General features: G+C 39.7%; 1 protein-coding gene across 1 annotated transcript; it reads left to right on the top strand.

The window, feature by feature from the left end:
• The first annotated feature begins 3 nt into the window (after nt 1-3).
• Nucleotides 4-11,912, top strand: SAMD15 (sterile alpha motif domain containing 15). The gene is made up of 3 exons (XM_045577679.1): nt 4-2,355; nt 3,414-3,512; nt 11,288-11,912. Exons 1-3 carry the CDS (start codon nt 337-339, stop codon nt 11,498-11,500), a joined length of 2,331 nt encoding a protein of 776 aa, XP_045433635.1. The 5' UTR covers nt 4-336; the 3' UTR covers nt 11,501-11,912.
• Nucleotides 11,913-13,152: the final 1,240 nt, after the last annotated feature.

Here is a 13,152-nt window from a genome sequence, read left to right as displayed (position 1 = left end):
AAACAGCCGAAGGCAGAGCCCCCGCGGTCAGGAAGAGCCGGAAAAGGCCGAGCGGAGCCCGAGGCCGGAAGGGGCAGCTCGCCCGCCCCGAGCGGTCGTGGGAGCTCTGGCCGGAGGGGCGGGCTGGCAACGCGGACGCGGGGAGGATTACTGCGTGCTTTTGGCAGGTTTTTTGTTTGTTTGTTGTTGTTGTTGTTGTTTTAAGTCCAGGGCTGTGAGGACAAACAAAACCTGGAGAAGATTCAGGAAGACCCGGCCGGAAATCGTAGTATCCATAGAGACGTTATCGGAAGTCGGGGTTGCTAGGAGGCCAGGGCGCGTTGGCTAATCTGCGCCATGGCTCAAGTCCCAGAAGATTATGATTCTGGACCCGGTGAAGATGAAGACCTGGAGACTGAGATACCAGCAAAACCTAAGCCTCCTAAAACGGATGAAGATGCCGAACCAGTCATCCCGGCAGAGACACACCCAAAGCCACTTGGAGAGATTCACCAAGAGCCGCAGCCAGAGGCGGAAGAAGAGAATTTGAAAGACCAGACGCCAGAAAGTGCTGAGGATGTACACCCACAACGAAAACCAGCTAGGATAGGAGAGGAAGAGATTCGCAAGGAGTCAGAGATAGATCTTTCAAAGGAGACTGCGGTAGGGATTTCCCAAGAGGTAATATTGGAGACATCCAGAGAGATGAGAAGAGAGCTTTTCAAGGATTTAGAGGTCCCTATGGATGAAAAACAGGAGGAGCCAGACCTAAAGCCACCAGAGGAGACCAAACCAGAAGTTACAGAAGGTGTATTCAAAGAGCCAGCTCAAGAAACAAATCTAGAGCTCCCAAAGGAAACCGAGTCTGAGGTTCCAAGAGCCACAATCAATGAGACAAGATTAGATTTACTAGAGGAGACCAAAGTAGGGGTTCCAGAGGAATTGCTTAAGGAGCAAAATGAAGAACCTTCAGAACAAATCAAACCTGAATTTCCAAGTAAGAAACCAAGAAAAGTAATTGAAGATAGAGATCTACGGTCACCAGAGATGACCGCTCCAGAATTTCCAGAAGAGACACAAAGAAAATTATCTGAGGAGAAAAGCACAGAGCCATCTGAGCTGACCAAACTGGAGTTTACAGGAGAGAAACCAACAGAGTCTACTGAGGAGGCAGGTCTGGAGCCTCCAGGAGAGGCCAAACCAGAGGTTCCAGAGGAGAAAGAGATAGAGCCATCTGAGCCAACTACACTAGAGTTTCCAAGGGAGAAACCAAGAAAGTCTGGTGAGGAGGCAGGTCTAGAACTTCCACAAGAGACTAAGACAGAGGTTGTAGAGGATATAGGAAGAAAACCACCTGAGGAAAAAGGGACAGAGCAGACTAAACCAGAGTTTCCAGGCGAGAAATCAATTGAGTCTACTAAGGAGACACAAAAAAAGTTAATTGAGGGGGAGGTTCCAGAGCCACCAAAAGAGATAAAATCAGAGTTTCCTGAGGAAACATCAAGAACACTAATTGAGAAAACAGGTCTAGAGTCAACAGAAAAGACCAAACCAGAAATTCAAGAGAGGACAAGAAGGAATTCAACTATGGAGAAAGTTCTAAAATCACCAGAAGATACTGAACCAACAGTTATAAAAAATAAGCAAAGAAAATCAATTGAGACAGGACTAGCACCACCTAGGAAGTCCGAATCAGATGATATACTGAGAGAGTCAACTGAAAAGGAAGGTCTAGAGCCTCCAGAACAGTCTTCATCATGGATTCTAGAAGAACCAGGGACCCAAAGTAAATCAAGTCCTCAGTTGTCACTAAAAATAAGTCCTCATTTGTCACTAAAAATGAGCAAATCAGAGATTCAAAAGAAGACACAAAAAGAGCCAACTAAGGATAAAGATGTAGAGTTGCCAGATAAAGCAAAACCACTATTTGGACGAGAGACACATGAAAAATTAAACAAGGAAGATAGGCTAGAACAAATCAAATTTAAGCATTTTGTAGATGAAGACAAGCTGTTGGATCCCCACTATAAAATAAAGTCATTAGTAAAGGGAACTAAAAGAATTACTAAACAGCTAGGCTCTTTCATAGTAACAGAAGTAGAGACAATAAATATAGATGATGATTTTTCAAAAGAACACCCAATACAGTATGAGCATACTGATACCAGTAAGGATTTAGATGAGTCCGAGTTTCTGAGGCATTTAAGAGAGTCATGGAGTGAAAAAGCTGTAGATTTGCCCCCAGAGTTAGAGGATGATTTGCCCCCAGAGTTGGCCGAGAAAAATGAAAGGCCTGAGCTACAATTTGAACATCTTAACTGGAGCCCAGAAAAAGTTGCAGAGTGGATTAGCGAGTTAGGCTTCCCTCAATACAAGGTATACAAAAATAACATTTTTCGAAATCATATTCTCATCTGTCTACCTCTTATTCCTCTATTTTACCCGAGCTCTTGCCTCTGCCTTACTAGAAGGATTATAGAAATGTCCTGGACCAAGGTAGTGGTAACTTGGATTTTAATTTGGGTCTTCCCAATGATGTATATTTTGGGACAGGAAGTGAGAGTCACATTTATATGTGTTTTTTATTTATTTATCACAGTTTATTTCTCTGCAATCCTTGAATAAAGACTAAGAAATTTATATAGGCCTCTTTTCATAGGAAATTGTATTTTTTAATAGACTTTATTCAAGGTAGACTTTTTTGGTTCTTTGTGAAGTTATTTTAGCTCCCTAACTTGAACTTGTATTATTAATCTTAAGTATTCCTAACATTCTATATCATGAGCACCTAGCAGTACTAATTTAAATAGCCAATTAATCAAAATTAGTTTTTTTTAAATCAATCTTTATTGTTCATATTATTACAAAGGTTCCTCATTTCTTCCCCCTTCCACCAGGTTCCCACCCCACCCTCCGTCCCCTCCCCACCCCCCATTGTCCTCATCCATATCAAAATTAGTTTTATTTAAAAGATAGTGTGAGTCCTCATTTCATTGATGCCAACTATGTTCTTGAGCTACCACAAAACAAGATGTGGAATCTTATGTAACCCTGTAACAATGTAATTGAGGCATGAAAGGTTGTATCGTGGCCCCCCCCCCCAAAAAAAATTAAGGGGCAATATGAAATTTTGTCAAAAATTTAGATGAAAAATATGTGTGATTATTAGAATTATTACTAAATTTACACTTAAAATTTTCTCAGTACATAAAGGGAGACAAACATGATTTATTCCCTCCCTTCCTTACCTTCTTCTCTCCTTTTTTCCTCCCTTTCTACCTTGCTACTTTTCCTTTCTCCCTTCTCCATTTCTCTCTCTCCTTTTACCGTCCCCCCCCCCTTTCCCTCCCTCCTGCCCTCTCTTTCTTCATCCCTTCCTTCATTTTTTCCATTTGTTGTACATCTTTTGAGTGATGTTCTCATTGTACTGACAGGAGTGTTTTACCACAAACTTCATCAGTGGCCGAAAACTCATCCATGTAAACTGCTCAAACCTCCCTCAGATAGGGATAACAGATTTTGAAGACATGAAGGTGAGTTGTATATCAAATTTCCCCATAGAGCACTGTTAACAATGCTACTATCTATTTTCCAACCAACCTCCTTTTCTCCTTCCCCTGGCCTCCTATTTCTGTGAGTAGTAGTAGTATACTCCCAGTCCCCAGGCTCACAGTGTTTCTTCTTCTCTCTCCCTGGATCACCACAAAGATCCCATGAACTGTCAGTTCCTCCTATAGCATCTGTTTTTCTCCATTCCCATTTGTTAAGACCTTTATTTCCTTATAACTAAAATATTCCTGCTTTCAGCCTCTGTCTGTAGGCCCTTTGGATTCAAAGGCACTACTTTTAACTCTCACCTTCCAACCATTTATATACTACTCAGAAACCTTCTTTGGATCCCCTCTGCCTACAATATAGACTCAACTCCTTAGTTTAGGATTTGAGGTTCTCCACAAGTTTTCTCCAACCACCATTCTCTTCTACCACTCTTCTACATGAATCTTCTGCTCCAGCCTCACAGGTCTAACTCACACCTTCCCAAACCTGGCTTTTGCATTCCTCCCTCTGCAGCTTTCCCAGTTCCCTTTTCCCCTGTTAGACTAATAAGAATCTTAATCATCCTTAAGACCCTGCTCAATTTTCATTTTCCCAAGAAGTCTTCCCTAACCTTCCCAGGTCATAGTAACCTCTCCTCTCAAGCTACACATTTTATGTCTCTGACATCCATTTGGCACTTCCATAACACCATATGTTGCTGCTTTGCTACCTAACTTGAAAAACAACTTACATTCACCTCTCTGGTGAATTTCCCAAAATCTTTCTAGCACCAGGCTATGATCATGCTTCTTTGCATAACAGTACCCTTTATTTATAGTGCTTGATAGTTTACAAAGCCTCACACACATAAATTCATTTATGTCCTTTCCTTTAATATTCCCCAACATACACATGGTTCCATTCAGTAAATATTGCCTGTAAAAGGTTCTGCCTTGGTAATTCTCAAACTCAGATAGTCTTAAAAATCAGGTGAGATTAAAAAAAAAAAAAAGATTCCTAGCTCCACACTCCAGAGATTTTCTTTTTTTTTTTAATACAGTTGGTAATTTTATTTTATTTTAATATATTTTATTGATTTTTACAGAGAGGAAGAGAGAAAGATAGTTAGAAACATCAATGAGAGAGAGACATTGATCAGCTGCCTCTTGCACATCCCCCACTGTGCACATCCCCCACTGGGGATGTGCCCGCAACCAAGGTACATGCCCTTGACCGGAATCAAACCCGGGACCTTTCAGTCTGCAGGCCTACGCTCTATCCACTGAGCCAAACCGGTTTCGGCAAGATTTTGATTCTTTACATCTAAGGTAAACCCTGGAATCTGTTCCCTATGTGACTTTTGATCAGGCCTTAGAACCATATAATTCCATCAGTCACATGATTTAGAAAATAAGAAAATTATACTTAATACCTAACCCATTTTTCAACAAGATATAAAGAAATCCTTTAAATTATTAAACACATAATTCTAACTGAACATTTAATCTCTTGAATTCTATTAATAACTATCCTCTCTAAGTGCTTACTGTGTGTTGGGCACCATATATATAGTATTATACCACTTATTCCCATTTTATATAAGAGAAAACTGAGGCCCAGAAGAGTGAAGCAACTTGCACAAGATAGTAAATTTAAGAGCCAGGATTCAAATCTATTTTGTGTGACTTCCCAATCCATACTCTACTTAAACTACAATCTAAATGAGAAATTTTATAACCTGAATCTCATGTTCATAATGTAGAAAAGGACCACTTATGACAAATTGGTATTTCCTACCATGCCGTCACATAGCTACCAAGAGCTACCAGATACATCCTATTATTTTTTATGTTTAAAGATGTGACTGCGTTTATGATCTCTAATTCCTACTTATGTTTATAGTATATTAAATTTTATAAATAAAAGTAAAGAACAAAATTATCAAAATAGTAACTTGTAATCCAAATTCCTGAAACATTAAGTACCAAAAATTTTGCTTTTTATCATGAAACTAGAGGCCTGGTGCATGGATTCTTGCAAGGGTGGGGTCCCTCAGCCTGGCCTGTGCCCTCTCATATCCAGGACCCTTTGACTGCCAGTTTTGGCCCGATCCCTGTAGGCTGAAACCAGCAGTCTGACATTCCCAAGGGATGTAGTAGTGTGCAAAACGACAGGCAGCCAGGGAGGAGCCCAAAACCAGAGGGTACCATGCCACTCCCACTCATCCTGTCCCCACTGCGCCTGCTGCCACCGCAGCTCAGTAGTGCTGCCACTCACGCAGCTGCAGCGATGCTTGCCAGCCATGAGCCCAGCATCTGGCACCTACTGGTCAGTTGAGCTGTGCTCCCACCGTAGGAGTGCACTGACCACCAGGGGGCAGCTCCTGCATTGAGTGTCTGCCCCCTGGTGGCCAGTGCACATCATAGCAACAGGTCAAACAGTCATACGGTCTTCACTTGTTCAGTTGACTGGTCACTTAGGGTTTTCTATATATAGAAAGTTTATTTAAGAGTCTGCTGATTCATTTTGCCTCCTTGACATTCTGATTCCAAAAACACAATATCAACATGCAATGTTGAAAATTCCAATTGTGTTTTTTCTGGTCTTATAAGAAATAAGAGGTCTTTAAAATCTTCTGAAATCCTTGAGTAAGTGATGAAACCAGTCATCTATTCTTAATATCCCAAGAAGTTTGAATAAGCAAACTTCGGAATATTCATTATTAAAGTCACCAGACAAATGTGGCTGCTCCTTGACGTCACTAGAGTAACATGAAGATCAAGACATTCAAAGATATTTTAGATAAGCATTACTTGACACTTAGGTCCACATAGAAAAGTTAATTATACACTCTGACACAGGCAACCTTTTAGAGATCATCCCTGAACTTAATTATGCCATAGTTCCCTTCCTTATAGATATTCTAAGCATATTTTATCCAACTGTTGTAATTATAGTACCAAGTACATCCACAATGCCCAAGCAATGAAGTTTTCTTTTTCATGCTCTCTCTCCCTCTCATGAGCTTTGGGAGAGGTGGGGGAGTGAGGGAAGAGCAGGTTGCTTGAGGGTACAGAATGCTGAACATGCTGCTAAGAAATGGAACCACATTTGAGCTATGTGCCACATTCACAAGTCTTACAGTTCATTTAGAGCCAGTTTCTAATCTCTTCAACTGCCTTAATTTTGCAATTACTCATGCTTCACCTGCAGAAATAACTCACCTTTCCCTTTGCCCTTCCTACAACACACTTGGATGACAGAGAAAAGGTAAATGTGTAGAGAAGACTTTACTAACTACAGACTTTATTAATATTTCTGCAATTTTCCCACTGATGTCCTTTTGTTGTGGTTCTACAACCCAATCAGGAATACCACCTTGCATTTAGCTGTCATGCGTCCTCGGTCTCCTCTAATGGGTGAGGGCTTCTTGATCCATCTTTGTCTTACATGATCTTGACACTTTAAAGAGTAGTTGTCAGGCATTTTAGTTTGTCCCATGTTTCCCATGCTTTGGGGGGAAGACTATGACAAATCAATAAATATCACAGAAGGGCCCTTCTCGTCTCATAAGTTCAGGCAGTACATGACATCAACACAACTCATTATTGGAGATGTTTATCTTGATCACTGGGTTCAGGTGGTATCTGCCAAGTTTCTTCACTGTAAAGTTACTGTGTTTCCCTCTCATATTCTGTTCATTAGAAGTGAGTTACTGAATCCAGCCCACACTCAAAGAGAAGGGAACTAAGCTCCACTTCCTGAAGGGAAGAGTATCAAAGAGTTTATGGACATAGAGTAAAACTACCACTGTAATAAATATATTGGAGGAGACAGTTTGAGGTTGTGGCAATATCCTGTTTCTCCTTCAAGTTGTACTTAGCATTCATCAATGGCTCTTGCCTGCAGCAGTTACTACTATGTTGTTCTAATGATTATTTTCTATTTCCCTCATTCCTTCTATGTTTTCTAAAAATATATTTTTATTGATTTCAGAGAGAAAGGGAGAGGGAGAAAAATATAAACATCAGTGATCAGAATCATTGATCAGCTGCCTCCTGCACGCCCTCTACTGGGTAGCAAGCCAGCAACAATCCAATCGGGGACCCTTCAGTCCACAGGCCAACACACTATCCACTGAGTGAAACCAGCTAGAGCCCTTCCATGTTTAATTGGAATTCTTCTCAGGGAACTCTTCTGTAAGTCCTGCTCGGGTAGCTCAGCTGGTTAGAGCATTGTCCTGAAACGCCAAGGCTGTGGTTTTGTTCCTGGTCAGGGCACATACAAGAAACAATCCATGAATGCATAAACAAGTGGGATAACAAATCAATGCTCCTCTCTCCCTCCCTCTCTCCCTCTCTTTCTCTCTTTCATCTCTCTGTCTTTCTTTCCCCTCCCCCCTCTCTCTCTCTCTCCAATAAGTAAAAATTTAAATAAAAAAAGAACTCTCTCCAATGCTTAATTGTCCCTTCTCTCCCTTTTTGGGACTCTTTCACATTGGCTTCTGTGTCCTTTTGCATGCTCCCCTATTTTTACTTGCATTTTTTGGTACTTTTTGGCACTATGAGTTCATACTGATTAATATTTATGACTCTAGTCCGGTACCACAAGGTTTATTCCAGCCTTCCAGCCTTCTTATTCCCTATTTCCCTTTGATTTTTATAACTTCTTTCTCTGACAGTGAGAAGCTGGCTCCCCTTATCTGTAAATATGTATCCCTATGAGAAACACATTTATCAGATAGAGTACAGTGTTGTGTGCAGTGGTTTTATTCTTAGCTTTACACTACATAGATAAAGCAATGTTTTTCAGAGTCATCTTTCTTTCTTTCCTACCTCCTTAAATGGCATTTTTGTCTTACTTTTTAATACAGTTAGATTCATTTGATTCATATATGCCATCAGGGTTACCACAACATCCTGGGTTCTTAAAAACTTGCATAGCCCTAGCCAGTTTGGCTCAGGGAATAAAGTGTCAGCCTGCGGACTGAAGGGTCCTGGGTTTGATATGGGCCCTGGATTGCAGGCTCCATCCCCAGGAGAGAGCATGCAGGAGGCAGTGGATCCATGGTTCTCTCTCATCATTGATGTTTCCCTCTCCCCCCCCCCCCCATTCCTTTCTGTGTAAAATCAATAAAAATATGCTTTAAAATTTTTTTCATAAAGTCACTTTTCATGGTATACAGTTTGACAAATACACAGGATCATGTATCCAGAACAATTCTATCTCCCTAATATTTTCCATATACCCTCTGAGGTCAGCTCATCCCTCCTGTCCCTGGCAACCACTAATCTGGTTTTTGTCCCTTTAGTTTTGAATTTTCGAGGATGTCACATAAATGGAATCAAATAGTATGTAGCCTTTGACTTAAGCGTCTTTCCTTTAGCAAAATGTATTTAATTGATCCACATTGTTATATGTATCAACAAGCTGATTTTAAGGAAACTATACACCTTTTTTTTTAATAATGGTGCTATAGATGATTCATGTTTGAATTACAACAATTATGTCTTTAGGTTTAATTAAGATAACTCACAGGGGCCTAGCTGGTTTGGGCAGTGGTTGGAGTGTTGGCCCAGGGGCTGAAGACTGGATCCCTGGCCCCAATTGGGGCATGTATGAGAGGCAACCAATCAATGTGTCTTTTATATATCATTGTTTCACTCTTTTTGTCTCTTCCCCCTCCCTTCTATTCTCTCTAAAAAATCAGTGGAGAAAAAATCCTCGGGTGAGGTTTAACAACAACAACAACAACAACAACAAATAAATCATTGGTTTCAATTAAGCAAGTGAGCACTGCTACTATAAAATAACTAAGCAGCATCTAATAAATTGATAATGATGAAGCAAAACTATCAGTGGTTTACAAATAAACCAAAACTAGCATCCTTTGAAAACCATGATCAACTCACATAGAAATAATTAGAATCTTCTTGAAAACTAAGGTGATACAAATACCAACTTGAGACCATGTGAAGTAGGTGCTCTGCAAGCATTGAGTATGGGCCCCGTTCCTAGAATATGGAATTAAGAATCCTTGGAAAATTCTAATATTAATCTTCCTGAATACCTAGTTTTAATAATCCTTTCTAACTCAAATTACTAGTAAAATGCTCTAATTCTTAGGCAAAAATAAAGTCTATTGTTTGTTATTAATCAAAATTAAAGAAAGAACTCAGTTTTAGATTAAGTTTGGAGCCCTCATGGTCCATCAGTACACCTCAGATATACTTTAAGAATCACTGAATTAGAGGGATGATCAGATTATATTTATTGATTCCACATATAATCAATTGGCTTTACAACACACTTTATTTCTACATTAGAATATTAAACAATACTGGACCCTTGTGGCCTACAATAGGCCCAATTCTGTAAACTTCAGTGAATTTGTGAAATAACTCCTTCTGGTATTCAAAAGGGACATTCAAAAGGAGAGTCAGGATGTGGTGCTGACCAAGCAAGGTGCTCAATGTTAGCATATCAGTTATAAATAAGAATTCTTAAAAGCCACCTGTAGTAATTTGGATTTGAACTCTTAGGAATCCCTTGCTACAGACCTAATTAGTAATCCCACTGGAAATGCAAGGCAACTCTCTTTTACCCACAAACCATCTCTGGAGTGTAAACAAAACCAATTCAAGTTAAGATTTGAGAAGAAAGTTACCTTTCCTATCTGCAATATATGGCTAATGGGCAGTCTAGTATCAGGTTTAGAATTGTCTGTGACATAAGTTTTACAGTCTTATAACTATGGCCAGTGGTTTTAAACTAAACAACAACAACAACAACAAAGAAATAAAAAATCCATTCCACATACTCCTTTGGCTGTGTTCCAACAGCAATTTCATGGGTGACAGTCTCATCCAGATGCAGAATATAAATTCAAATATCAGTGTTAGTAACAGACCTGTGATTAAAATTAGAAAATGCAGTGGCAGCTAGACCTAGGCTAGTAAGTGGCATGGTGCTCAGTGAAAATGAATTATGTTTTAGAAACACTAAAAATTATGGCAAAAGATGTATTAAAAGACTTTACAAGTATGGGTACTAATAAAACAGCTGGTACTTCAATGTCTGCTTTTAGTATTTAAGATTTACTTTTAGTCAAAAATATTGAATAACTATTTTCAGAATAATTTTTTTTTTTTAGTTGCAGATTAACTGAGCTCCCTATAGACAAGTTATTTATTAACCTTCCCAGAAACAGGGCTCTTAATCTGAACATATTATTTACTCAGATGGTTGGTCAGATTGCTCAAAAGGAAATAAATGAACCCATCCGTGGCCATCGGATGCAAGGGCCTAGAAACACCTTTAAATAGGATTTTTAAAAAGAGAAATCAGCCGAGACCGGTTTGGCTCAATAGATAGAGCGTCGGCTTGGGGACTGAAGGTTCCCGAATTCGATTCCGGTCAAGGGCATGTACCTTGGTTACGGCCATACCCCCAATGGGGGGTGTGTAAGAGGCAGCTGATCAATGACTCTCTCATCGATGTTTCTAATGCTCTATCTCTCTCCCTTTCTGTACAAAAATCAATAAAATATATTTAAAAAAAAAAAAAAAAAAGAAGAGAGAGAAATCATGTTACATGTCTCAAGATCTTTGTGTTGATAAGGCCAGGCTACTAAGCCTTTTTATTACTTAATTTTCCCGTAGAAATAGCTTAGAAGGTTAGCATTCAAAAGGCCTATGATTATAAGTAGAACTGCTTTGATATAGTTGTATTTTCGGGTTAGTCCCATTAAAAAATTATCCTTGTATTTCAGGTAATTTCTCGGCACACACGGGAACTACTGGGATTTGAAGAACCATTATTTCAACGCTCCATCCGTCTTCCCTATAGGGACAATATTGGCTTATTTTTAGAACAAAAAGGTCATTCTGGGGAAAAATCTGATTCCTTGACCTATTCTGAATTTGTGCAAACAGCAGGATTACAAGATTATGAGCCACAAATAACCGCCCCTGAGGAGTATTAGGCATTCTATTACACTGAGCCCCAGAGAAAAGCCATTCCACTTAGCTTGAAAGATCAAACTAAATTACTTGGTGGAAGAAGTGTGGTCTTTTTGGGTTTTCTTTTTCTCCTCCTCATTAAGGATCAGAGTAGAACTCCTGGCACTATTCCTAGTTCTGTCACCAACTCGCAGCACATTCCTGTATTTCTGTTTCAATTTAGCATGTCGTTAAAACAAAGATAGTGGCCTGGCCCAGTAGGTCAGTTGGTTAAACTCAAGCATAGCCCCAATACACCAGGGTTATCAGTTTGTTTCCCAGCCAGGGTTCATACAAGAATCAATCAATGAATGCCTAAACAAATTCATGTCCTTCTGCACCTCCCCCATCCCCTTCCTCTCTCTAATAAATAAATAAATAAAATAAAAATCAATTAAAAAGAAAAGAAAGAATTTTGCCCCAGCTGGCATGGCTCCCTGGTTGAACATGGACCCATGAATCAAGAGGTCACGGTTAAATAGCCGGTCAGGACACATGCCCCAGGTTACAGGGGGAATGCAGGAGGCAGTCGATCAGTGATTCTCTCTCATCATTGATGTTTCTCTCCCTCACCTTTCCTCTCTGAAATCAATAAACAATGTATTTTTTAAAAATAAAATTGTATTATTAAATGAGTATTAAATCAGACTGTGATGCGTATCAGGCAAGCTGCTAAAGAGATTGAAAAGACAAAGAAATCTCATTCTTTTATATAGCCAGGCACACATTGCATACATGTTAACTGTATCTCACATCTCCATGTCAAACAGGAAGTTATTACTTGGAGCCAGGCACTAGGCTGAACTCCCACAGATTCAGGGAGACCAGGTGCTTACATTTCAGAGGTGGCTCCAAAGCCCCTCAGAAAATCAGTCCTGGGATATAAAACTGTCAGAAGGCTTATTCAGCTTCTTAAAATATTTATATACATCTCAAAAACAGAGAAAAGGGATATATATTACAATTTTTCTAAAGAAAATATCTTAAGAAAAAGGAAAGGGAAAGCTCTTTCCCTTTCAGCATCAGAGAAATATTTTTTAAAACCTCTTAGATTTGCATTTATCCTTACAAACAGCATGGCTATGGAAGCACCCTTATGAATTAGGGGCTGAGGTTTGTTTAAAGGCTCTTTTATGTGGTACCTGCTAGTCCTTTATAAAATGAAATTCAGGGCAGAGTCTACCCATGATTGGACTGCTCAAAAGAAATTACAAAATGCTTTGCCACTTGAATAACTCTAGTTCCTCTCTACTTTTATAGATTTAACTGCTCTTCCCCCCCCCCCCCCCCCCCCCCAGTTTCACTTCTTACTCCTAAAAACCACTAAAGGGCCACCATAATCCAGAATGGCAATGAAGTATCCTGTCCAGTTCCCCACACCTGAATGGTCAAAAGAATACATTTCTTTTTCTTTTTTTCCTCCTGAGAGAAGGAACAGTGCTTTAAATTTAGCATTCAAGAGAATGTTAATATTTAAAAATATACTTTATTGATTTTTATACAGAGAGGAAGGGAGAGAGAGAGTTAGAAACATCGATGAGAGAGAAACATCGACCAGCTGCCTCTTGCACACCCCCTACTGGGGATATGCCCGCAACCAAGGTACATGCCCTTGACCGGAATCGAACCCGGGACC

Source organism: Pipistrellus kuhlii, unplaced genomic scaffold (genome assembly GCF_014108245.1).
Source record: "Pipistrellus kuhlii isolate mPipKuh1 unplaced genomic scaffold, mPipKuh1.p scaffold_m20_p_1, whole genome shotgun sequence".
NCBI lineage: Eukaryota > Metazoa > Chordata > Mammalia > Chiroptera > Vespertilionidae > Pipistrellus > Pipistrellus kuhlii.
This window is presented reverse-complemented; position numbering and strand designations above follow the sequence as displayed.